We start from the raw sequence: 27,383 nt of genomic DNA, 5'->3' as shown, positions 1-27,383 counted from the left end.
AGGCGCCGCTTCACTCTCTAAAGACCACAACGGCCTCCTGAGGCCAGGAGCTTTCCCCAGGTCTCCCTGGTGGGCGGCAAGGCCCTCAGGCGCCCGGGTTCGCTTGTCCTGCTTTATTCTGCGCATTCGCAGGGAGCTGAGTGTTAGGCGGAGCGTCTGGGATTCGAACCTGCAACCATCCTGCCCCAGGGCGGCTTAACGCTCAGCGCCAGAGCGCCGCACCCTGGAACGATGTTTCCTGAGCATGACAGTGCTCCAATAAATGTAACCTCTGCAATGACTGTTCCGGAAGTCCTATGGTTTCTACCCGGGAATTTTCACTAGCGTCAAAAAAAGGAGACGGCATCCAAAAGCGCAGGGCGCCTGCGCAGCGAGGCCGGGCGTGCGCGTGCGCAGTGGCGGAGTGCGGCGCGGCGCCTGCGCGGGGCCCGGAGCGCGTGCGCGGGGCGGAGCTGCGGCATCCTCACGCCGTGTTGTACTGTATAGGTCCAGCGGCGGGGAAGCCCTCAGCTCTGGCATGGATTTCGAGAATCTCTTCTCAAAGCCCCCCAACCCGGCCCTCGGCAGGAAACAGGCTTCGGATCCTGAAGAAAGGTGAGTCCACGGCTTTTCCTTCTGGTATGGAGGGTTCCCCCAATGGGGAACCCCCTCTCCGTCCTTGTGCAGGGCACCCCGGGTCCTCTCTGTCCTTGTGCAGGGCACCCCGGGACCTCTCCGTCCCTGGGGAGGGCACCCCGGGACTACTCCATCCCTGGGGAGGGCACCCCGGGACCACTCTGTCCTTGTGCAGGGCACCCCGGGTCCTCTCCGTCCCTGAGGAGAGCACCCCGGGACCACTCCGTCCCTGGGGAGGGCACCCCGGGACCACTCTGTCCTTGCGCAGGGCACCCCGGGACCACTCCGTCCCTGGGGAGGGCACCCCGGGACCACTCTGTCCTTGTGCAGGGCACCCCGGGACCTCCTGCAGCTGCAGGGTGCGCGTGCGGTGTAGGGGTCGGGCTACCTGGGATGTCCCCCCCTTTTCGTCCTCTCCGCACCCCAGCGAGGCGGAACCCTCTTTGGGGTTCTGGTTGCCTTTCTGTGTCCACCTCCAGTGGAGCCCCCTGCGCTGGCAGCCGGACGCCAGCCTCACTGTTCCTGGAAAGGACCGAGCCCCGAGTTCGCTAAACGGTAGAGGAGCGCTTGCTCTGCGCAAGTCTCCAAAGACCGGGATTGAGCAACACCGTTTATATTCGGTCCTGCTTAGAATATAATAATTATGTATTATAATAATATATATAACCTGATGTATAATATATTTTATACCGTATAAATATGTGTAATGCAATAACATCTCAACACACCAATTAATATATTCATTAAATCAAGTTATACATGTTATGTGTAATATATTACATATATAATATAATTGCTATATTATTATGTTATGCATATGAATGTAATTGGTTTGGAAAAGACGTAGAACTGCTGTGCCAATGGCACTGATCTTTTTGGATACCCATAGAGCTTATTTATAATTCGACTATACAGTGACTCTTAACATGAGATGCTAAAAACCACACTCCAGCCCTAACTCAGTTTCCCTAAGCTGAACCCTTGACTCACATCATCTATTCCTTTATTTCTCCTTCCAGGGATATGTCTCTGATTCTGGTAGAATGAAAGTAAAAAAAAATTTTTTAAGATTTTTAGATGTTTTTATTGGAAAGGCAGATATACAGAGAGAAGGAGATACAGAGAGAGAGAGATCTTCCGTCTGCTGGTTCACTCCCCAAGTGACCACAACGGCCAGAGCTGAGCTGACCCTGGCAGTTGCAGCCATGTGAGAGTGAACCAGTGGGTGAAAGATTTCTTTCTGTTTTTCATACTGCTTTTCAAATAGGTAAATGACAACTAAATATTAAAGTTATGTGTAGCAAAGGTCCAGGGTTTGTGTTGAAAAGGAACTTCCAGTTTGTCATTTGCCTGTGTCATGATGAACTAGATCACCGGAGTGAGCAGCTACACAAATGAGGGGTGGGTTTGAGGATTGTGTTTTTTGGGGGGGCTTGTGAGGATGAAGAACCAACAGACTTGAGACTTGAGAAGTAACAGCCAGGGAGAGGAGAGCTGAGAGCCCCCTCCATGTGTGGCGGGAGGAGAGGCCTCCTGTTCACGGGTTGAGGGATGTGAAGACTGGGAATTGTGGAGTTGGCAGTGGAAAATGGTGGTACAGGCTTGGGAGCCCGCCTGTTTTCCAAGTTATGCACTTACTAGCTTTGGTAAATTTGATGACTTTTCTGTAACTTCATCTATAAAGTGGCTCTTCAGCCCCTGTAGTGTGTGGAGAGAGGGTAGGGGTGGTTAGGCGGGAAGTGCCTGGAGCAGCAGCCAGCCCAGCAGCACTGAGCAAGCACCACCTGGTGCCACAGGTGCTGCTAGGCTGCAGGAGAGCTTGCTCATCACCGGGAACCAGGGCAGGAAAGGTTTACAAGTGCTTGGGTTTTAGGTTCTTGTCCTCATGGCTTCTGTCCACGTGCCGTCTCGTCTTCCACGGGTGGATGTAGCTGTGGAGATCTGGAATCAGTATAAACGGCTCGATTGGTGGGAGCTGTGAAGGCTGAGTGCCTGTCATGCTGAGAGCAGCGTGAGCCGTTGCTTAGCTTCCGTCAGGGCTGGCGGTCTGTCCAGTCTCTGGAGAATGACCCTACTGCCTCGTCCTTGCCTTTGTCTGGTGTGTGGCTTGTATTATTGTATAGGCCAAAGCTTGTAGCTTACTGAAATGCTGTTTTTGGTAGCCCCCCTCTGTCTTTTTGTTTTAAGATTTTACTTTTATTAGACAGTCAGATATACAGAGAGGAGAAGAGACAAAGAGGAAGGTCTCATCCAATGATTCATTCCACAAGTGGCCTCAACAGCCCTTAACTGAGCTGATCCGAAGTCAGGAGCCAGGAGCTTCTTTCAGGTCTCCCATGTAGGCACAGGATCCCAAGGTTTTGGGCTGTCCTCAACTGCTTTCCCAGGCCACAAGCAGGGAGCTGGATGGGAAGTGCTGCTGCCGGGATTAGAGCCGGTGCCCATATCAGATCCCACTGTGTGCAAGGTGAGCACTTTAGTTGCTAGGCCACCACGCTGGGCCTGCCCCTACGTATCTTTAGCCCTTGTATTTCCCTTCTTCATCCTTTTTGGGTTTACCCTTACCTTTACTCTCAATGATGTTTCCGTAGTCCCACTTCTCATTCCTGTGAGTGTGGAAACTATTTGTCTTCACAGTTGAGTGTGTTTGTCCAGTCACCTCAGGAGAGAGCTTTTTTACCTGAAATATCCTCTATTTTACAGGATCTATTACGTTCAGAAAGGCTTTGGCCCACATATCTAGGTTTCTCATGTAAACACCTGTTAACGGGGAAATTGTTTTTTTTTTTTTTCCCTTCCAAAACTAGAAAGCTCTCAGTAGTAGGTGGAGCCATTTAGGGAGTGAACCAGCAGATGGAAGATCTGTATCTCCCACTCTATGTAGCTCTGCCTTTCAAGTAAATCTATGTTTTAAAAGTGATGTCTTAAAATTTCTGTTTTATGAGCAATGCACAGGCATTGACATTTATATTCCTTGTGTTTTTATACATTACTTATCTGAAGTGTTTGCAATAGAGTGTGAATTCAAAATTTCTTTGAGGACAAGTTGAAGCTAAGCCAAAGCATCTGATTGTGATGCTGTGATGTGTTTTTCACGTTGAAGAAATTGTTTAATGTTATTTGATGTTTTTGCTACAGAACCGATGATGAAGTAGATGATTCAGACAATGAAGAAACACAAGAAGAGAAAATAAAATGGGGAGTAAAACTGGAGAGTGAGCAAATCCCCAAAAAAGTAAGATTAGTTGGCATACTGAAAAAACAGATAGGAATAAATTGTGAAAATTAAGGAATCCTGGTTGCATTTGGAAACCAGTGACTTGTATCGAAAAAACTTGGTTGCACTTTTTAAAAATATCCACTAACTCTGTTGTCATTTTACATGAACCGTTTTTAGTATTGTTCTTGTCCTGATTTTCCCCTCAGTGGTATTCGGATAACGTGCCAACCTCCTAGCAAGGGTTTTTATTTTCTCTATTTCTGAATTAGATTATAAGCTTACTTTAGAAACTTCTTTCCTTAATTAAAATTGTGGAGCATTTTTGATTTGCTAACTTCAGCAGCCTTAGTATATATAGACTGGGCCTGTGATTATCTTGGGACCAGTTCATTTCAAAGAGAAATCCAGGTAAACACTGGTAAAACCCAGGTAAACACCCTTTCCTCTAGGAGCTAAGAGCAGTTCTCACCTGTCTAGCAACCACTCTTTACTCTTAGTAATCTCTGAAAATACAATTTTCCTTGCCTGTTTTCACACTCCACTCATGTAGAATAGGACTGCTTGTGCTCTCTCTTTATTTGGCTTCATTTATTGTTATTTTTTAGGATTTGTAAGTATTGAGTGTACATCCTTGCTCCTTTTCAGAGCAGCACAATATCGCACTATTTGACTAGACCCCATTCCGTTGTCCTTTGCCAGCAGCTGGCTCCTGGTCTGATGGTGTGGCTCGGTGCTGGCTCATTCCTTCTCCTGTCCTCTTTCTCACGTCCTCTGCACAGGCCTAGGAGTGGAACTGCTGGGGTCACAGTCTTTACATTTTTACCTCTCACCATAAGTAACACCCAACTGTATGCCAAAGTGGTCCTGCCAGCTTGTATTCCCAGGTGCAGTGTATGACAGACTGGTCCAAACTTGGCATGGTACTATTCTTTTTTTTTTAAAACCATCTCCTGTGGGGTACTGTGATGTCTCATTTTAATTTTGTTCTTGTGATTTTTCTTGACTACTGTTGGGGCAGTATTTTTTGATGTTTCCGCATTGAGTTTCCTTTTTTTGTGTTTGTTGATATCTCTTTGTCCCCCTATTGGATTTTTTCTTTAAATATTTATTTATTTGATCTTCACCTGTGTGCGAGACCCGGAAGAAGCTCCTGGCTCCTGGCAAACGAATCTTTAAAAAAAAATTTATTTATTTGAAAGGCAAAGTTAAAGAGAGAGACAAAATGATTTTCCATCCATTTGCTCACTGCCCAAATGGCTACAGCAGCTAGCCCCGGGCCAGGCTGAAGTCAGGAGCTTTTCTGGATCTCTCGTGTAGGTGGAAGGGGCAAGCAAGCACATGGGCCATTATCTGCTGCTTTCCCAGGCTGTTAGGAGGACGCTGGATCAGAAGTGGAGCAGACAGGAGTCAGACCAGCGCAGTGCGCTACGGCAGCAACACAGGAGACAGCTGAGGCTGCTGGGCCACAGCGCAGCCACCCGCTCGCCCCACCTGCACTCGTTCTTTGAGTTCTTCATTCAGTATGAGTAGTTTTAGAATCTTTACTGCTATGTGTTGCAGGTATCTTCCTTTTTTGGCTTAGCTTCTACTCAGTAACATTTTTCCTTTAAAAACTTCATAATGTGGTTGGACTTGTTAATTTTCTTTGTTTTTTATGTGTATTTGGCTATCCCAAGACTATGAAATGTTGTCCTACATTGTCTTCTAAACGCCTTATTGTTTGCCTTTAAAATTAAAGGCAGGCAGGGCCCGGCGGCGGCGTGGCCTAGCGGCTAAAGTCCTCGCCTTGAACTCCCCGGGAACCCATATGGGCGCCGGTTCTAATCCCGGCAGCTCCACTTCCCATCCAGCTCCCTGCTTGTGGCCTGGGAAAGCAGTCGAGGACGGCCCAATGCATTGGGACACTGCACCCGCGTGGGAGACCTGGAAGAGGTTCCTGGTTCCCGGCATTGGATTGGTGCGTATCGGCCCGTTGCGGCTCACTTGGGGAGTGAATCATCGGACGGAAGATCTTCCTCTCTGTCTCTCCTCCTCTCTGTATATCTGACTTTGTAATAAAAATGAATCTTTAAAAAAAAAATTTAAAGGCAAGTAGAATCAGCCACAGTTGATGTTTATGTGTAGCGACACCCTGTGAGACGTTGGCACTGATTTTGTTTTGCTTGTTAAAATGTCTGATTATTCTAGCACCATACATTAGAGAGAGGACTCTTACAAGTGCTACCTTTATTCTGGACTTTGTCATCTTCTCCTTGTTGACCTGTCCCTCCAAGATCTCACCATGCCAGTTAGCATGGCTTCATCGTGAGTTTTCAGAATTGCTGAGCGAGCTTTGTAATTTTGTTTCTGTTTCTGGTCTCCTGGCTGTCCTTAGCACTACATTGACTCATACATTTGAGAATCAGTTTGTCAAGTTCCATGAAAAATCCTGGTGGAGGTTTCAGTGGAAATGCGCTGAATCTATAGATCATGTGAGGGAGAGCTGAGGTCTTTAGGATACTGTCCAATTTCTGTGTCTTACTAAATTTTCCTGAACAGTGTGTTATAATTTTTTGTAGGTATCTTGAATCTTCCATGTCATTCGTTAACTAACCAATTGCTGGTGTAACTGTGAGACTGTAAATTTTATCGTTTTATCACTTTCTGGCTTGATTTCTGATTGGTTTAGAATACAACAATTTTTTTTTGTAAGATTTATTTATTTTTATTGGAAAGGCAGATATACAGAGAGGAGGAGAGACGGAGAGGAAGATCTTCTGTCCAATGATTCACTGCCCAAGTGACTGCAACAGCCGGAGCTACGCCAATCCAAAGCCATGAGCCAGGAGCTTCTTGCTGGTCTCCCACACACTGGTGCAGGGTTCTAAGGTTTTGGACCATCCTCAACTGTTTTCCCAGGCCACAAGCAAGGAGCCGGATGGAAAGCAGTGCTGCCGGGTTTAGAACCAGTGACCATATCGGATCCCAGCACGTGCAAGGCGAGGACTTTAGCCGCTAGGCCACTTTACCAGGCCCAGTATACGATTTTTTTTATCAGACTGTGTGGAAGATAAATTCTTCAGTTCTTCTATAGCGTTTTCTGAAAACATCTTCAGTTTGTCTTCATAGCAGCGAGTTTATGTGAGATAGGATTAGTAAGGTTATTGCTCCATTTCCTTCTGTCCAGTGTTGCAAAAATGAAATCTGATAGAAATATTCTAATTCCTTTCTGTGTATGCTATTCTTTTTTTTTTGTTTTAGAGGGTGAAAGTGGGTAATACCATTGTTTCCACATCAATATCATTTTACCCTGTATCTGGGTCAGGGAAAAAAACAAAGGGAAAAGCCCCACCCAACCTCCCACCCATCCCAGATCCCCAACGGGAGGCACGCTCTGAGGGTCCTGCTCATACAGTTTTGATAGTTCATCAATTCTGGATTGCTGCCAATCTCTCAGTTCCAATCGCAATGAATCCTATTCAGAATCCACTGGCTGACAGTCTCTTCATGGTTGGGGTTCTAAGATCAGCAGTTCAGTCGGAGGGATCTCCAAGGAAACTTCATCTGAGATGATCCCAGGCCTGATTCTTGCGTGAGTTTGCTAGTACAGAGTCCGACACCATCCGTCACACCAATCAGCTTATGCTCATGCTGGTCGTTGGGATTACTGGGTTCGTTCTGTTTCCAGCCCTGTCTTCCTCGTGAACCAACGGGTGTTGTAGTCCAGTTCGATCCTGCCCACTTCATACTCAGTCCTCATGCAAACCGGTTGGAGCTGCAGCCTGGTTGGGGCGACTCCCCATAACCCCCACCAGTTCTGCCCCCTACCCTGGTTCCCATGCTTGCCAGTATGCACCGCAGGCTTGTCAAGTCTGTCCCACATCCTGTTTAGCTCTAGCACGTGTTGATGGGCATTGAAGCCCAGCTCAACCCAACCAACCTACTATCCAGCCCTCACACCTGCTGGCAGGTGCCCTTCTGTCCAGCCACTCCTGCCCCTGTCCTGGTGTTCGTGCTGTCCAATGAGAGTGGTAGCCCCGAAGGAGGTGCCCACTATTTCCCTTCTAGGCCACACTCACTCCCAGATTATGCACTCTCCAGGTAGTTCTGGCATTTGGTTCGACAGAATTAGCTCCCCGTGCCAGCCTCTGCCAGCTAGTATTGCAGCTAGCTCAGCCAACCCTCACCCACTCTAATTTTTGCTTGCACCAGTTGGAACAGTCAGCCCACCGTGGCCCTTCCCTTATCTAGCCCACATGAGGCCCACAGGTGTAACAGCCCTGCCTATTCTGATCTGCCCCCATCCCGACTCACGCTTTCCAATGGAAGTAGTTGTCCAGCAGGGGAGCCCACATTCCCCTGTCAGCTTTGCCTCCTCCCCCTGATTATCACATGTGCTGTTTGGGTGCTGCAACCACATCTGGTACGGGCTCATCTCACCTTGGCATTCCTTATTGTGTACTAGTATGTGTCGCAACCGAACGTGGCTCGACCCACACTCTGTCCTGGCGCTCGGACTCACCAGCGGGTGATGTGAACAGGTTCAGCCTGGTCTGCCCCCAATCCATGCCATGTGTATACCAGTAGGATAATTTCCATAGCCTGTTCTGGGCTGTTTCCTATTGTGCTTCTTGCACTTACCTGCAGGGACTGTGTCCTGCCAGAGGAGTTGCCCAGGCTCCTCCATCAGAAACTCTCAGTGCCAGGTTTTGCGCATACTGGTGGGTCCATGAGCCAGCCCTGTTCAGTTCACCTCCTGTCCTAGCAGGAACAGTGGTGTTTCCTGACTGTTCTTCAACCCAATCTGGTTCTTATTGTTGGATGTTTTAACCCAGCCATGGCTTTTCCATATCCCCATACAGCTTACACATGGTTCAGTAAGGCTGAGACCTAGCCCAGCCTGTCATACATTTCCCCTGGTCCTGCAGAGCACCACATGGTGTTGGGGTCTGGCCCACCTTGGTGCTTCCATTCCCAGTCCACACTTGTGCCAAGTGGGATTACACTCGTATCCTGATTGGAATGCAGCCCCATTTACAGCCCATATGCTCTTTGGTGGGAAACTCAACCCAGCTAGAGTATCCCCTTAGCTGCCCAACCGGGCCTATTCCCAGCCTTAGATCTCATGAAGGCCAGTGGTTGCTCTGATTCAACTTGGTAGAGCCCCTCTCTTGTCCTGTCCCCTTAGATGCTATGGCTTAGCATCCCTGTCTTGCGCAGATCAGTAGGTGCAAGGACCTACTTGGCATGACCTGTGCTCCAACCTGATTTCTGTTCCTTGTGAGTTAAGGTTTGTTCAGCCCTGCCCATTCTGTCCCCTTCCAGTGGCAGCACGACCCACCCCACATCCTGTTAAAGGATGCACTTTCAGGTGCTGCTGCCTTGACTTGCGCTGACTGTTTTGGGTTCCTGCACCCATGTGTGATGGCAGGTGGCATGGTCACATCTAGCTTAGTCCATCCCAACCCCAGCTTGCAAGCTAACCAGGGGAACTTGTATTTCCACAGCGTTGGGCCCACACGACCCCATAGAGTCTACCCCCAGACCAAGTTCTCTCGCGTGCTGGATAGAGTCTTGACCCTGCCAAATGTGACCACTCCACCAAACAGTTGGGTAATGGTACCCATCACTGCCAAAGAGGCCCCCCATCCATAGCACTGGTGCAGGCTGGTGTGTGATGATCAGTGGTGTTCTAGGCAAACAGGCCATTTCTGTGTTCCCAATTGGGTTGGTGTACCTGACTAACCGTGATTGTCTCCTGGGTACTTCCCTCCAAACCACCAGGTCTCAGTCCCCATGCATGCCTAAAACTTCCATGATCCTGTCACTGGGAATCACCCAAGATTCACTACTCACCTACACTAAAATTGAACTTAGTCATGGGTGTCCCCAGGCAGCAAACATTACTTAAAAAAAAACCCAGAGTGTCTCAAAGTGTGAGACAGCATAAATGTAAGGGAGTTTTCAGTTGCACCACTTAACGTTTACTTGGTGTTTTATCAGGTAGTTAAAAAGTTTGTACTTTAATGTAAAATGCAAACAAAGTACAAATCCCAAGTAGGTATATCATGCTGTGTTTTTTTGTTCTTTGTTTTTAACCCTGAAATTTTCTAATAACAAGAGCAGGAGGATTAGTACACAAATGTTATGTAGGCACCCCAGATTCAACAGTGATTATTTTATGGCCAGTGTTGTTTTTCATTATAGCCAGATTATTTTTAGTCACGCTAGGTTTTTTTTTAAAATTTAGAAATAATTTTTTTCCTTAGGTTAAACGTTTTGGAAACTCTACATCACCACCAAAGAAACCGCTGCGTATAAAATCCAGAAGTAAGGACTATGATACGTACAGTGATGACGATGTCTGCGCTCAGGACTCGGAAGATACTTTTGCCCAGGAGCTGCAGCAGTACATAAAGGCTAAAGAGATGGCAAGTGCCACCCGGTCCTTCACACTTCCTGAGCACTCCGTGGCAGAGGAGGGAGTGAACGGTGCCCAGCAAGGTAAGAGCCACACTATTGTGCTGCGCTGTCCCTCGGGATGACATAGTGGTTTTTCTGGATCCTTACACCAGATGACGTGGCCAGAGACCTAGCCATTTGATGTGTAAATGCTCACCCATCAGTTGCAGGAGACAAAAGCTTATCAAAGGCCGTGGCCACTTATAGAGAGAGAATGCTAGCTCCTTTCATGTGGAATGGACAGTGTCCTACTTGTGTGCTGTCATTTGAAGAAGAATTGACAGAAATAAATTGTTTATCAGGCTATAACTCAGAATATATATATATATATGTATATGTATATATATATATATATATATATATATATATATATTTGGAAGATATTATTTTTATCGGGAAGGCATATATACAGAGAAAAGGAGATACAGGGAGAAAGATTGTCTATCCTCTGGTTCACTCCCAAAGTGGCTGCAACAGCTAAAGCTGAATCAATCCAAAGCCTGGAACCAGGAGCTTCTCAGGGGATCACATATGGGTGCAGGGTCCCAAGGCTTTGAGGCATCCTCTGCTGCCTTCCCAAGCCAGCAAGCAAAGAGCTGGATGAAAGTGAATCAGCTGGGACTAGAACCGAACCAATGCTCCTATGGGATCCCGGTAAATGCCAGGCGAGGATTTAGCAGTAGGCTACCACTCTGCACCTCGGAGTATATTCTTTCACATTATAAGATTGTGTTGTAGTTATAAATATGAGGGCAGATAACCATTAAAAATACAAGTCTTGGGCCCAGCACAGTAGCCTAGTGGCTAAAGTCCTCGCCTTGAATGCTCCAGGATCCCATATGGGCGCCAGTTCTAATCCCAGCGGCTCCACTTCCATCCAGCTTCCTGCTTGTGGCCTGGGAAAGCAGTTGAGGACGGCCCAAGGCCTTGGGATCCTGTACCTGCATGGGAGTACTGAAAAAGGCTCCTGGTTCCTGGATGGGCTAATCTTTTACCGTTGCAACTACTTTAGGAATGAACCAGTGGATGGAAGATCTTTGTCTCTCCTACTCTGTAAAATCTGATTTTCTAGTAAAACTAAATAAATCTTTTCAAAAAAAGTCTGTTCTCATATTTGAAGGGTTTTTTTATTTCTTAATCTTTGTATGAGAGATGAGATTCAGAAGGAGGGAATGCAAGACAGAGAAAGCTCTCATCATCAAGTTCGTTCCTCAAGTGTCTGCAACATCCAAAAGCTGGGAACTTGGTCCAGGTCTCCCACATGGTGACAGGAACCTGATTGCTGCAGCCGTCACTGCCTTCTGTGGTCTGCAAAAGCTCCTGGAGTCAGGAGTCAGAGCCAGGAACCAATCCAGGCACTCTTAACGTAGGATGCAGCCAGCCCAACTGGCTTAAATGCTTACCTCACTGCTCTTGTTTAATATTTTCCCCTGTTTATTTGAAAGAAAAAAAAAAAACTTACTGAGCTCGGCATGATGGTTCAATGGCTCCATCTTGCTTTACAAGGGCCTTGCAAGTACTGGGATCCCATACGGGCACCGGTTTGTTCCGGCTGCTCCATGTCCCATCCAGTTCCCAGCTTACGGCCTGGGAAAGCAGTAGAGGATGGCTCGAGTCTTGGGACCCTGCATCCATATGAGAGACCCAGAGGAAGCTCCTGGCTTAGCAGATGGAAGATCTTTGTCTCTTTTTCTCTCTGTAAATCTGCTTTTCCAATAAAACTAAAAATTTTAAAGATTATTTGTTTGCAAGAGAGGTGGATGTTCTGTCAACTGGTTCACTCATCAGATGGCTAAAGCAGCCAGGGATGGGTCAGGTCAGGCTGAAGCCCAAAGCCTCTATGGGGATTCCCCTATGGGAGGCAAGGACTCGGGCACTAGAGCCCTCATCTGCTGCCTGCTCATGTGCATTAGCTGAGAGATAGATCACAAGTAGGACAACCAGGACTTGAACCAGCACTCTCATAGATGGGATATTGGAGCGTCCCAAGTGATAGTTTAACCGGCTGCATCATGTTGCCTACCCCCATAATTCTCAGTATCTTAATCCAGAAAGTTCAGTATCATGCCAATTTTCATTCATAGAGATGTAGAATTTTTCCTGAATTATTATAGTATGTACTTCTTAAACTGATACTATAATGCTATGTCATTTTTTAAATTAACTTTCTTATTTTCAGCTACTAAGCAGAAAAATAAAAAGTCTAAAGCTGGTCAAAAGAATGGGAAACAGAAGAAAACGAAGCGAAAGTGGTCTGACACTGGAAACAAAGGGTCCAATGGCTTGCCAAGGAAAAAGAGCTCCCAGGAAGAGGTACAAGAACATAGACTTTGCTTTTGGATTTTAATCTTAGGCCTCAGTGACAAATGCAGTGTGACACTGTGTAGTGGGAGCATCCCACAAAGCCAGAGTCGCCAAACAGTGCAGGTCTGCCCTCACTGTCGGTGAGCTCTTTCTGCTTTTCTGCAGCTGCAGCTTCCGTCCAATTATTAACTTGGAAGAGTTAAAGAACAAGAGTTGTCTTCAATGTGCTGGTTCACTCCCTATATGGTTACAATGGCCAGACCTGGGCCAGACTGAAAGCAGAAAGCTGGTGCTTCTTCTGGGTCTGCTAGTTTCCTACATGGGTGCAGGAGCCCAAGGACTTGGGGCATTTCCTGCTGCTTTCCCAGACCACAAGCAGGGAGCTGGATGGGAAGCGGGTCTGCTAGGGCCAGAACTGGTGCCCATGTGAGATCCCGGCATGTACAAGGCTAGCTAGGCTACTGCGCCAGACCCAATTAATCTTTTTTAAAAATGTTTTTGTTAGTCTGTGATCAGAGTAGGGTGACAAGTGACTGTTCAGGAACCTGCTTCTCTGGAGAGTATCATTTCACTATAGCGATGGTCACAGGGGACAGGATAAAATATTAGAAGTTCTGAGGATGACAGCTTAAAACATAAGGAATATTATTTCCAACCTTAGTCATAACCTTTCAGGTCGTATGTCCAGTCAGGTGTACTTTGAAATGGCAATATACTCGGCTCACGTGTAGCTGAGCATCTCATTAAAACTAAAAATTTGACTGCTTTTGGATAATCATCTGATTTCTAGCCTTGTCTTCATTATTTGAAAGATTTATTTAATTATTTGAAAGAGTTACAGAGAGGGTGAGTCAGAGAGAGAAAAATTGATCCCGTTTTAATTCCCATATGACTAATTGCCAGGGTTGAGTCAGGCCAAGGCCAGGAGCCTCATCTGGGTCTCCCATGTGGGTTCCAGAGCCCAAGCACTTGAACCGTTCTTCACTGCTTTCCCAAGCACATTAGCAGGGAGCTGGATGGGAAATGGAGCAGCTGGGACTTGAACCGGTGCCCAGATGCGATGTCAGTATCACAGGTGATGGCTTTATCCATTTTACTGCAGTGCCAGCCACCTATGTATGTATATTTATATACTTGTTGCTAGATTTTGCTTTTTATCACAAAATATTGTCACTTTCATCTAAATTGGTTTTGTTCTTTTATATTTTTTCTTTTAATATTTTTGAAAAATATACTATCTTCAAATTGTGTAAACATTGATATTCAGTGATGGAATGCTTTTGAAATCAGCAAAGCATTCAATTTTAAGCTGATGTACAGAAGTCTAAAGTGTGCACATGAAAGCCAGTTTAGAAGAGTCACTTTTAGAGGCTGGTGCAGTGGTTGAATAGGCTGATTTCTCCCCCTGCCAGTGCTGGCATCCCCTGTGGACACCAGTTCATGTCCCGGATGCTCTACCTCCCATCCAGCTTCCTGGGAAAGCAGAGGAGGATGGCACAAAGCCTTGGGACCCTGCCACCCTCATGGGAGGAAGCTCTTGGTTCCCAGCTTAGGACCAGCTCAGCTCTGGTCCCTGCTGTCATTTGAGGAGTGAGCCAGCAGTTGGAAGATCTTTCTTTCTTTCCTCTCTGTAGATTCGCCTTTTAAATAAATATCTTTTTTTTTTAAAGTCACTTTTGAATGTTGGTAATGGCAGTTTAAAATAATTTTGTGCAGTAGAATGAAATATGTAATTTTCTGTTTCTCACATTTGGGTGTTTTTACCTTTGAAGGATGGTAAGCCTAAAGAGAAGCGGCAGCCCGTCATGAGTCAGGGATTCATCAACCAGCATACTGTGGTGCGCGAGGGAAAACAGATCTGCAAATATTTTCTTGAAAGGAAGTGTATTAAGGTATACAACTTTGTAAGCAAAAATATGCTAAAAGGTAACCATATAGCAGAAATATACTCAAACCATGATTTCCATTTGCCACTCTTTAAGTTATACCTGTAGATAGAAGTTCTATCAGTATATTTAGTAAAATATTTTATGTTGAAAGTAGATAATTTTAAAAAATGCTTTGTGTTATAAATATTTACGACTTTATATTTTAAACAAATGTATGAATTGGTTATTAGGTAACTCATTAAGAACTGAAGTTGAAGTCTGTTTCTTTCTGAGATCATTTTCTTATTTCAAGTTTAGTATGAATTGCATCTTAATGACTTATCTGTAACTTTCTTGTAACCCAGGGAGACCAATGTAAATTTGACCACGATGCTGAAATTGAGAAGAAAAAGATGATGTGTAAATTTTATGTGCAAGGATATTGTACCAGAGGTGAAAACTGTCTGTTTCTGCATAATATCCTTTATCACATGATACAGTAATTTTGCTCGTTGTTTACATGGACATTTTAAGTATTCAGAATTCTTGATGGAAATGATATTGTAATTTTAGCAGAGTTGTGTTCTCCAAAACCAACTTACCCTCACAGTGGTTAGATTATACTTAATTTTTCTTTTGTCATTAAAAAAAGAAAAAGAAATAAAACCTCTCACCATAATTTCTGCCCAGTTTGGGTGGTATAAGTGGATTCATGAGATCTATTCAAGTCCCAGAAAGATTGTTTGAAAATCCCTGCTGTGACATCTGCTGATTAAATCCATCTTCATATGAGCTCCTTGATAAAAATAAAGGGACAAGGCAGAGCTTGCTTAACTTCAGAGTACTTATTTTCTGTACTGTATGAAGATAATAAGAGAATTAACTCTTAATTTGAAAACCAACCTTAACATGGAGCATAAACATTTAAGAGTAAAATAGCACCTTTGATCATCACAAGAAGTTTTTTCTTCTCTTTTAGATTTATTTATTTTCATTGGAAAGACAGATCTACAGAGAGAAGGAGATACAGAGACAAAGATCTTCCACCTGCTGGTTCGCTCCTAGGTGGTCACAATGGCTAAAGCTGAGCTGATGTAAAACAAGGAACCTCTTCCAGGTCTCCCACATGGGTGCAGGGTCCCAAGGCTTTGGGCCGTCCTCAGCTGCTTTCCCAGGCCACAAGCAGGGAGCTGGATGGGAAGTGGAGCAGCTAGGACACAAATTGGCACCTTCATGGGATCCTGGTGCATGTAAGACAAGGATTTAGCTACTGAGCTGTTGTGCCAGGCCCCAAATTGCTTTTCTTAAATCATTCAACCTAGAAGCCTCAAATGTTAGCTTGGAGATGGTTTTTTTCCCTAGATATTGAAGTTGTGTGCATTAAGTTATTTTACACAATAGTAATTTTTGAAGGGTTCAGATTGCAAGACATACGATTTTCATCAACTTTGAATTCCCCACACAAAATAATCACATTTCTTGAGGTATCTAAAAAATATATTTCCCAGAATCCAATATGGGCATCAGTTAATATTCCAGCTGCTGCATTTCCCATCCAGCTCCCTGCTTGTGGCCTGGGAAAGCAGTGGAAAACGGCTCAAGGCCTTGGGACCTGCACCTGCATGGGAGACCTGGAAAAGAAGCTTCTGGCTCCTGGCTTTGGATTAGCTCTGCTCCGGCCATTGCAGCCACTTGGGCAGTAAACCAGTGGATGGAAGATCTTTCTCTCAATCTCCCCTTCTCTCTGTAAATCTGACTTTACAGTCAAATAAATGAATGATATATGTGTGTGTGTGTATATCCCTTTTGTACCGCATGCCCCTAGTTTAATATGAGAATGGATGTAAAGGAGAAGAGTGTCCTCTAATTGTCAGTAAACTTGAAGTATGGAATGTTTCTAAAATTATGTTCTGCCTGTTTTTATTAGTTTTTTTTTTTCACCCGATGACTGTTCAGTGTTTCTACTATTGGGAAAAGTCTTTATGTAGGAAAAATAAGGTCATTAATAGCAAATTAGTTTAGCAGCATTAAATGTTCTCTTCCTTAACATTCGGATCACATGAATATCCTTGCAAGTTTTACCACACAGGAACAAAGTGCTATCAGGGAGAGTACTGCAAGTTTTCACACGCTCCACTGACGGATGAGACACGGGAGCTCCTGGCCAGAGTGAGTACAGTGTGAACGAGCCTTTGGTGCGCTCCTGAACAATGTGTGAGTTACGGAGGCGTGCTGCAGGAGAGTGCCCCCTGGGCTGACATGGGACCTGTCAGGACTGATGCAGCCGAGAGTTTATTCAGTTTGGAAAACAACTTTTAATTTATATGTGTTACCTTTGTTTGGAAAGATGTATATTCATTGCTGGTATAAATTGGAATGTTCTTAAAAACCTTCAATATAGCTATTAACTTTTTTTAGCAACTAAGCTAAACAAAGGAAAATAAACCAAATGTGAAGAATCTTGTATTACAGTGACCATTAGAAGGAAGATCGTCATGAGTTAATAAACATTTTAGGAAATACCGGAGTGGTAATTTCAAAGTGTTGTCTTCAGATATTCTGTGCATCTGTGGGAGGAGATTATGGACAAACTGGAGTAATTTATATTCTTTCATTTCCCATATTTAAGTTGGAAATCATCTGCTAAAATTGAGTTGCTTTGCAATTCATTTTAAAACCAGACACACCATCTTGTGGCTGAAGTTCCTGTAAACATGTGTAAATATTGCAAAGTCAAAGATGCTTTTTTTCTAGATATTTTTGGAGAAAAAAATAAAAGGTTACGGTGGAGCTAGAAGTTAAAATAAGTGTTCATTTTCATATAAAATATGGATATAAATATATATGGAAAATAACATGCAGAACTAGTTTTTCAGTTCTTCTGCTAGTAAATATTACGAGATGAGGATGTTACAGGAATCATTGACTGTGTGCCTGAACTAAATTTAACGCACAGCAAACTTCACAAAATGATTGTGATTTTTTTTTTTCCTCAATATTAGGTTTTGGATGCTGAAAAGAAATAATGTAAATAACATAGACAAGAAAAGGTAAACTTAGACTGTACCATGTTTCTTTTGTTTTCTGCGACCCCTGGAGTTGGGCTGCTTCTGTTTTCCTTGTTTTGCTCCTCGCTGATATGCAGCTGGCCACCACCTGCTTCTCCTGTCTGTGATTACCCATTGATGTTTTTATTTTCCTCTTTGTAGATTTATCAGACATGTGTAATTTATTAGTTTAGTTTGTGTTTTCATTTTTTGTATTCTATTTTCAGTCATTCTTCTAAGTTTCATTTGTGTAGCTGTGACTCACTGAATTTTTTTTTTTTAAAGATTTATTTATTTTTATTGGAAAGGCAGATATACAGAGAGGAGGAGAGACAGAGAGGAAGATCTTCCGTCCGATGATTCACTCCCCAAGTGACCGCAATGGCCGGTGCTGCGCCGATCCGAAACCGGGAACCTGGAACCTCTTCCGGGTCTCCCATGTACCTGGGTGCAGGGTCCCAAGGCTTTGGGCCGTCCTCCACTGCCTTCCCAGGCCACAAGCAGGGAGGTGGATGGGAAGTGGAGCTGCTGGGGTTAGAACTGGCGCCCATATGGGATCCTGGTGCGTTCAAGGCGAGGACTTTAGCTGCTTGGCCATGCTGCCGGGCCTGACTCATTGAATTTTATTCCTGTAAGGTATTTCATCCTGTGATTATGTTATAGTTTATTGCTTTTCTATGGATGGATATTAGGTTATATTTTTATTTTAAAGAGAGACTTCTATTATAAATATTCATAGATCATTCATGGCATAAACCTGCATGAATTATCTAAGCTTTACAGCAAGGAGTAGGATTGCTTTATTCATTTTGAATGATATTTCTAAGTTATTTATACTGCTGTTCACTGTAAATTGTAGAAACCTACTGTTGTTTCATACTTGCCAGGAGTTTGTGGTAACAGTTCTTAAGAAATTTGTTTTTATTTTTTTTTAAATCAATTTAGTGGATGTAAAAATGGCATCTTGAGCTTTATTTCCATTAAGCATAACATACTTTTTAAGCCATAGACCCTTGAATTTTGACTTTGATGAAATGCCTGTTAATATATTTTGCTTGTGTTTCTGTTGATGTGGTTGTCTGTTATACACTGACTATATATTCTCGATGTCATCCTTTGTGAGAAATGTTTGACTTTTTTTTTTTTGCCTATTTGAGGCATCTCAGTGAGTGGAAGTATTTAGTTTCAGCAATGTTTTGGTTTAGGTTTGGAGTGTGTGTGTGTGTGTGTGTGACTTTTTCCTTCGTTAGAATTAGACGCAGAGAGAGCTATTTTCCATCTGTAACCCCCAGATGGCTCCAACAGCAAAGGCAGGCTGAGGGCAGGACTTTGCTAAACTAATTTATTATAGTAAATTTTGGTTGTGTGTGTATTCCACGTAGAAATTATCTCCCATTCTCATCTGGATGCCTTTTATTTCTTTTTTTTTTCTTTCTCTCTTTCTGCCAGATTTCATTGGCTAGAACCACCTATGCAAGACAGAGTAGAAGTGAACACAAATAGAAAATGTTGCCTGTGTCCTAATGCTAGACGGGAGCATTCAGGGTCTGACCGTTGTGTATGATATTAGCAGTTGTTTTGTTGTGAGTGTGTTATTAGTTTGGGGGAGTCTCTCCTGTTTGGCGTATTAAAGATTTTTCTCGTGGATGGGTATTGGATTTTGTCAGATGCATTTTCTTCATCTGTTGAGATGATCATGTAATTTTTCCTTTACTAACCTGACAAAGACTAATCTCCCCTTCTCACTGGACATTAAGTTCCAGAATCCTCAGTAGACACACTGCTCCTCTTTGACTTTTAGATTTGCATCCAATCTGTTTTTTCTTATATTTTTGATATGATTTTTTTTCTTGTGTCATTTCTGATGTTACTGAGCTCTTTGTTTCATTAGCTACATGTTTTTGCTCACTTGTAATCTTGACTTTTGAATTTCAATTGAAAGTGTTTTTCACTTTCCCAGAAGAATATTTAATTCATTTTGGGTTTTTGTGCTGCAGTGGTTTTTTTGGAGAGAGCAGGGGAGCAGGACCAGCCACAGGTGACTGTCCACAAGCTAATGCTGTTGCCCTCTGCTTCGTTCTGTGGCTTGTAGAGTGAGGCGTGCCGATGCCTGTCCTCTCAGAGCTCTTCCAGCACTGGCCATTCGGAGCAGTTTACAAGGTTGCTCGGTGAAGGCGCCCTTTTGTGCCATGGTGATGCTGTGCAGTTTCGTTAATGATGGTACAGAGGGCCGGAAATCCACCATACGAATGAAGGGGCTGATCGTCAACAAGATGCTGCAGCCGTTGGAACGTACCACAGACACTCGTGAGTGGAGAAGGTGGACGTGGATGACGGAAGTCTCTTGTGACTGCACTTTCCCAATAAACTGGAAGGAAGGCAAGGCTGGGCTGAGTGAGGACAGGTGAAGTGCTGTGGATTTGAGGAGAGAGCCGTAGAAAGACATGGGGATGGTGCAAAAATACGACTAGATCTCTTCATGTCATTAAAGACCTCACAGCACGTTCTTGGTGGTTATTCACAGTCTGGTTCATAGCTTAAAGTAAATTATGTTTTTTTCATTTTTTTAAGACTGTTGGGAATTGATTTGTTAAATAAAATGAACAATATCTTGAGCTGTATCATTCTTAAATTTGGTATCATGTTTTTGTTAAAATTTAAGAATATTTCTGTTTCTCATTGGTTCACAAACTGTACTCAGATTAGTCTTAGATAAAAAATACATTCTAGAAGCATGATGTCTTTAATGTAGTGTTCAAGTACAAAATTTTCTAATTACAAATATGAGATTCTTAATGTGCACTTTGTTGTGCAAGTGCTGATTATCAGACTAATACCAAAAAAGCTTCACATTATTGTGGAGAAGAGCACTGCTAACTTGGTGTGTGTGCAGTATGCCAGTGCTAGTGGCACTTCTCAGCAAAGACCAATTTGAAAACATAAGGCATAGTTAGTAGATCATAATCTAGTCCTGCTAAAGCAAGAAAGAGCATTAACATACTCCAAGCAGGAAGTTTGTCAGGCAAGAACTAAGAAAGGGGAGATGAGGGTGGGTGTTGGCTTCCAAAAGCAGGCGACTGAACTGAGCATTCCAGCAGCACCCTGCAGCTGTCTCCCTGGGTGATTGACCCACTCCCCGGCTACAGCTGGGGAGGAGCATCAGGCGGTTCATAAGAAACTGCCAGAAGTAGTTTAATGAGATCTGTTGTAAAACAGAGTCCTGATAATTTAATGAAATTATACAAGGCAGCAGTTATATTGCCCATAGGATTTTAAAACCATTAATAACTAAGGAATTGAAGATTCTGTCATAGCTCACACTTGCAGAAGGCAAGTTTTGTGGCACTTCTTTGTAGGGCTAACCATTAGGCAACACAAGCAGCATAGTAATCCTACACACACTCACCTGTGCCACGTACTGTGCTGTTTGATACAGTTTAGTGTTCTAATCAAGCCTCATACCAGCCTTGAGGGGTGGGTAATGGCATCCATTGCATGCATAGAAGGGAAATAAATAGGGAAACTGAAAAAAAGTTTCCATTTTATCTTCATGAGCTCCATATTTATTTATAATTATTAAGACAATTTATTTTTTTGAAGACTTCATTTTAATTTGAAAGGCAGACATACAGAGAAAAGAAGATACAGAGAGAAAGATCTTCTGTCTGCTAGTTCACTCCCCAAGTGGCTGCAACAGCCAAAGCTAAGTTAATCCAAAGCCAGGAACTAGGAGCCTCTTCCAGGTCTCCCACGCAGGCGCAGGTGCAGGGTCCCAAGGTTTGGGGCTGTTATCCACTGCTTTCCTGGACCACAAGCAGGTTGCTGGATGGGAAGTGGACCAGCTGGGACATGAACCGGCACCCATATTGGATCCTGGCAAGTGCAAGGCGAGGATTTAGCCACTGGGCCATCGCACCAAGCCCAACAATTTATTTAAGTTACTAGGAAAGTGTGAATGTTCATATGTAAAGTTGTATAAGAAAAGAAACAATTCTTACATTCCCAAGGCAGTATTCATCTTACCTACAAATGTAAACTTAAGAGACTTCAAGGGACTTAGATGTCCGATAAACTTCTTGTATCGCTGATTATGTTGAAGATCTAAGCACATTTGTCCAGTGAAATCTTGCCTTGTGTCCAGTCAGTAGAGAACCCTTTGAATGTTCCCTGTACACCGAGGGCAGTCACCAAGCTGGGACTCCTCAGTCCCGGGCCATTACATCACCTTCAGATTATTAGAAGAAACTGACGCAGGAGGGCAGCCTTGATTCTTGTCTCTTAAGAATTGTTATGCAATTCAAGACTGAATAAGTCGAACCTCTCACCACACCAGCCCAGGAAGACTTGGGTGGTGAGAGTGGCAGGGGTAGGGGTGGAACTCCAAGACAAGTAGACCTGAGAAATTTGTCAAAATAGTGTCTTCTAAGCCAAAAAAAAAAAAAAAAAAAAAAAAAAAAAATTAGTGACCTTGAAAAAGAATTGACTATTGAAGATTCTCTTCAGGTGTTGTTGGAATAATCAGCAAGATAAAATCACGTACTGGGGCCTGCATTGTGGTCCTGCATTGTGGTATGATGGGTAAGTCTTCTGCTGGCAATGCTGGCATCCCAAATGAGTGCTAGCTGCTCCACTTCTTTAACCACCTGCTAATGGCCTAGGAAGGTGGCAGAAGATGGCTCAAGTGCTTGGGCTCCTGCACTTGTGCGGGTGTGCTGAATGAACCTGCTCTCATGTTTGCATGGTATTTATCTGACTGTCCTGGATTCTTATCTCCTGCAATGGCAAGCACTTGGAATAAAACACGAGGAAACAGTCTATTAATAGAGTCCAGAAACAGATCCATGCAAAAACCAGCACCCAGTTATTAACATTGAGGAGTTTAGACCATTTACACTTACCTAATGTAACTTCTGATAGGTCAGAGCTTGAATGTACCGAGGTGTTACACGATAGTTTCCATTTGGACTTCTCCTTTGTGTTTCTGAGTTCATGTTTTATACAGATTTTGTAGCGGTTGCTGTACACAGATATGACCCTCCTGATATATTTAACGTGATCACAGATGGAGTAGAATTTATGTCTCATTTTGTTAACTGTTTTCTGATTACCCCATATACTTGCTCCTCTTTAGCTAATGCCTTGCATGTTAAATACTTTCTGCTGTATTACTTCAGTTCCTTTAATGTTTCATCTGTGATATATACTGGCGATAGTTAATGGCTTCCCTGAGCATTACAATTAATAAGCAAAGTTACTGGAGATGAATATCATTTAACCTCAATAGTAGACAAAAACACACACCAGGCATGATGGCTAAGTGGCTAAGTCCTTGCCTTGTATCTGCTGGGATCCCATATGGGTGCTGGTTCTTACACCAGCTGCTCCACTTCCCTTCTAGCTCCCTGCTTATGACCTGGGAAAGCAGTAGAAGACAGCCCAAAGCTTGGGACCTGGTCTGTTTGATTTGACTAGGAACAGAGACAGAGTAGCAGATCCCAGATGGGCAGTGCGGGAACAGGGAGGATTTCAAAGCCCAGTCCGCCCCCTAGAGCCAAATTTGGCACCATTTTGTCTAGAGAGACAAAGACTGTGGGATAGAACTGTGCATTCGCTGAGGTGAGAATGAACTGGTTTCTGATTCGGTGAACTAGAATAACATGGCATCCTACAGTTTCCACCCGAGAAAGGTCCGGGTAACCCTCAAACCCTCAAGAACTTTATTAGTGGCACATCAGGCACCATTTCTGTTACAGTGTGGCGAAGAAGTTAAGACTGCAGGGACAACTGAGCTGCACGTGCACTGAGCTCGGCTAATTGCAGTGGTTCCACAGGAAAATAATACCATCTGTGGCATTGCACGGGTCAAAACAGGTGCATGTGGTCCTCAGACCTAACAGCCAACAGCTTCCAGCAAGATCAGTACCAACAACAATCTAGTTATATAGGACACCTGGTGTCTCCCAAGTCCTGGGAACTGCTCTAACAAAGCAGGAGAAAGGTACAGACAACAGTGCAGCCTCTGCATGGTATCACAGAAGGTGGAGAGTGGTGAGCCAGGAGTTGGGGCTAAGGAGACCATGATAAAAGTCTAACATAAAAACCCAGACCTGGAACTTGCTGGAGAGAGTGGCACAAGTGACTGCAAAGAGCCGTGTACCAACTGCAATAAATAAAATCGAATGGTAGACCTGTGGGTGATACAGCTTAGAAACCTGCCCCAAGAAGAATCTACTAAGCAGAAGTACAATGACCAAGAGCAAAAGAGGAGACAGAGGCACAATGAATATTACTGACGATTCCCCTGCAAAGGAGCAAAATCCTTTGCCAACCTCAGAGTTCACTGAGGAAGAAAGAGAAAATGGGAGATAAAGAATTCAAAACACTCGTTTAGCACTTATCAGTAATGAGAAGCACGTAACAGAGGAGTTCAAGAAATTTAAGGAATGTCACACAGAAAATGAATCAAATCAAAGCTGATATATCAGAAATTAAGATTACAGTGGAGGGCCTGGCGCCGTGGTCTAGTGGCTAAAGTCCTTGCCTTGAACGCTCCAGGATCCCATATGGGTGCCAGTTCTAATCCCAGCGGGTCCACTTCCCATCCAGCTCCCTGCTTGTGGCCTGGGAAAGCAGTAGAGGACGGCCCAAAGCCTTGGGTTCCTGCACCAGCGTGGGAGACCCAGAGGAAGTTCCTAACTCCTGGCTTCGGATCAGTGCAGCACAGACATTGCGGTCACGTGGGGAGTGATTCACCGGATGAAAGATCTTCCTCTCTGTCTCTCCTCCTCTCTGTATATATGACTTTGCAATAAAAATAAACAAATCTTTAAAAAAGTACAGTGGAGAGTATCCAAAATAGAATGAAGGAGGCAGAAGAAAGAATCTCAGAATTGGAAGATATTTCTTATCACCAGGAAGTGATGGAGGCCATGCAGTAGGTGTGTATAGCACGAAGGTGTGAAGAGAACAGCTCCCTGACTGGCAGGGCCCGGGGAGCTACCAGCTGCTTAGCAGGGCTAAGTGGATTCATCTCTGACCACCTTGACGCAGTTTTCACTCCCCTTCGCATGGGCACTCAACCACCCCACTATGTAATCTATTGAGGCATTGTCTGCCCCTGTGAGATGGCTTTTACAACCAACGTGAGCTTAGGAGTTAATGTTACTGAGGATGTCCTGGTGAGTGGGCCTTTAACTACACAAAGGAGTATAATTAAGTCTGTGCTGTTTACCCATTGCCATAAAATCTGGCCCAGATACTTATCATGCTTTCCGGGGAATGGCTTGATAAGAGGAACTCTAAAAGTTATCCTGTTACTGTGACCCTAAAGGTCATTCTGCTATGACAAAGAATATAGTTACTATGACCCTAAAGGCCATACTGCTATGACGAAGAATATAGCTACTGTAACCCTGAAGCCTATCCTGCTAAGGCAAAAAATATAGTTACTGTGGTCTTAAAGGTTAGCCTGTCCTTGCAATTCTTTAGAATATAGAAAATGTAGCTGTTTTAGTTGTTTTCATAAATTTTTAGCTAGAGGAAATATAGGGTGATTTCACTAACATCATAAAGAGATATTTTTGATTATTGTTGGATCACTTATGAAGTTGTAGAGCCTGCAGTTGTGGAGGAATGTAATGTTTATAACTTTTTGTCTTAGATCTTCATGTTTTTTCTCTCTTGATGTATTTCTCCCATTTAGTGATAGATAAGTTGAATAAGAATTGTATTAGGAGTGTATTACTGCATAAGAGGTGTTGTCTACTGAGAAACTCTTGGTTGCAACGTTGGAATGGATAATGCCTTGCCTAATACTGAAACAATTTGTAGAATTGTCTTTGGAAACACTCGCTCATCCATTGTAGAGTTGAAACTTAAATAGAGTAACTTAGCTCATTGCTAACTGCAATTCTTTCCGCCATTTTTACCCTTGCTTTACTTGTTTGGTTAACAAACTGTGAGCTTACAGACCTATGGCCAACTAATGTCAATAATCCTGATCCCCATAGAACAAGGCCCCAGTCCTTTTAACTCATACAAGGTAGGGGTCTGGTTGACACAGATGGCGCCTAGGTTATAGCCCAGACCTGAGGAGAGCAGATGAAGACTGGCAAGCCAAGATAAGCAAGGAATGTGGAATCCTTCCTCAATCATTTCTCAGGAAGTTGTAAATTGTGTCCCCCTGAAGCTGTGTCAATATGCCCCTAAGAAAAAACTTTGTACTGCTTCTGTATAAATAAAGCGGACAGCTTTCTCGTTTTGTCCACTACGATCAAGGAATCTGGTGGTCCGTCTCCTTTCTTTCTCTCTTCACGCCTCATCCACGCACCCTTCCCGAGCTCCGAACCTCGGCTGGAGCTGGACTCCGGCAAGGAAGAAGCAAAACAAACAAGCTGGAAGCAGAGTTGGATCAAGCTAAAAAAAAAAAAAAAAAAAGTATTCAAGAATTGAAAGACACTATTAAAAAGGTCAAATATGAGTTATATCTGACTTTGCAATAAAAATAAATTTAAAATGATAAAAGTTAAAATTTTTTTCCATGTGCTGATCCCCCAAATTGCTGCAGTGGCTGGGCTGGACCAGGCTGAAGTGAGGAACCAGGAGCTTCTTCCAGGTCTCCCAAGGGGGTGCAGGGCCATCTTTTGTTGTTCTCCCAAGCTGTTAGCAGGAAGCTGCATGGGAAGTGGAGCAGCTAGGACTCAAACTGGCTCACAGATGAGAAATGCCAGATTGCAGATGGTGCTGCTCCAAAAACACTGGTCCTGCTGACTTTTCATATGTATTTGTGCAGAAATCGACTGGCATCTTGATTTCTTTGTGTGGATTTATGCTTCTGTCTGGTTTGGACAGTAGTTTAGATGTTGAATTCCATCAATTTCCAGACAAAGTGGTCATGACTGTTGACAGAAGCTTCTAGTTCATGAGAATTCAGTTCCCTTGCTCCTCAGTGCAAATTTCTAAATGATTATTTAAGAGCTTTTACAGAAGTGGTCTTGCTTACCATTCCCATAAATCTTACAATAAATACAAGCTTTGTGTCCCCACTGTATTCGCCACCAAAAATATTTCACATTTGTTTGCCTGGATATGTTGTTTGGCCGGTGTCATTGTTACATAATCGTACGAACTAGACTTTAATCTTGGACTTCCTGGACACAGTGGTGATTCAGCCCCTACCTGCTGACACACCAGCTCTGTTGAACCTCCCTCCGGCAGGCCTGCGTACTGCAGGCCAACTTAAACTTGCCTGGGGAGCTGACCTAGGTCTGGTAAGAAGCAGGAGCCCAGAGACGCACTCCCCCGTTGCAGCCAAAGCAGCAATGGTTTCAAGCGACGCAGGAGAGGCTGCTCCCCGTGAATTCCTTACTGTTCAGGAGCCTGAATGCCTGTCCTTGTGCAGCTGTGAAGTGCTCTATGTTCTGGAGCCGGGCGGACTGGAGGCAAGCAGCTCTCCAGGAAACAGAAGCCCGCCCAGCCTCCCCGGGGCCCCTCAGCTGGGCAAGCGGCAGCTTTTGGATGGCTGTGTTCTTTGAGATGTTCCCCACAGCCAAATCTGAATTGGGAAGAAAAACAACATGGACTTTTGAAATGGAATGTGTAAGCCTTCTGGCCAGAGGACAGAGAAGAGAGGAATGGAGGGGAGGGGGGCGACAGGGAGGACACTGTAAGTGTCCACAGCCTTTGTTCTTAGTTTTGGCTGCAGAGGCCAGTGTTGTGCTGTAGCAGGTTAAACCACCATTGGTAATGCTGGCATCTCGTCAGAGCAGTGGTTCGAGCCCTGACTACTCTGCTTCCGGATCAGCTTCCTGCTTCCGGACCAGCACCTGGGAAAGCAGTAGCTGCTGGGCCAAGGGCTTGGGCTCCTGTCACTCATGCAAGAGACCGGGA

At 44.2% G+C, this 27,383-nt stretch overlaps 1 protein-coding gene across 2 annotated transcripts; it reads left to right on the top strand.

Moving 5' to 3' along the window:
* The first annotated feature begins 470 nt into the window (after window positions 1-470).
* On the top strand, window positions 471-15,217 carry ZC3H8 (zinc finger CCCH-type containing 8). 2 transcript variants are annotated; one of them, XM_058667626.1, is made up of 6 exons: window positions 471-594; window positions 3,754-3,850; window positions 10,084-10,318; window positions 12,456-12,589; window positions 14,353-14,472; window positions 14,814-15,217. In XM_058667626.1, the coding sequence occupies exons 1-6, from the start codon at window positions 518-520 to the stop codon at window positions 14,949-14,951; spliced, it is 801 nt and encodes a 266-aa protein (XP_058523609.1). In that variant the 5' UTR covers window positions 471-517; the 3' UTR covers window positions 14,952-15,217. The 2 variants fall into 2 exon arrangements, with proteins under 2 accessions (XP_058523609.1, XP_058523611.1); XM_058667628.1 differs by having other exon boundaries at window positions 14,353-14,506; window positions 14,814-14,938.
* Window positions 15,218-27,383: the final 12,166 nt, after the last annotated feature.

This window comes from Ochotona princeps, chromosome 8, assembly GCF_030435755.1.
Source record: "Ochotona princeps isolate mOchPri1 chromosome 8, mOchPri1.hap1, whole genome shotgun sequence".
Classification (NCBI taxonomy): Eukaryota; Metazoa; Chordata; class Mammalia; order Lagomorpha; family Ochotonidae; genus Ochotona; species Ochotona princeps.
Note: the sequence above shows the minus strand (reverse complement) of the source record. Positions and strands in the feature narration are given on the sequence as shown.

Excerpts from the sequence above, each read along its gene's own strand:
- ZC3H8 (XM_058667626.1), top strand. The coding sequence starts at position 518 with ATGGATTTCGAGAATCTCTTCTCAAAGCCCCCCAACCCGGCCCTCGGC. Across the intron at positions 3,851-10,083 it reads GTGAGCAAATCCCCAAAAAA|GTTAAACGTTTTGGAAACTC; the intron begins GTAAGATTAGTT and ends TTTTTTCCTTAG. Across the intron at positions 10,319-12,455 it reads AGTGAACGGTGCCCAGCAAG|CTACTAAGCAGAAAAATAAA; the intron begins GTAAGAGCCACA and ends TCTTATTTTCAG.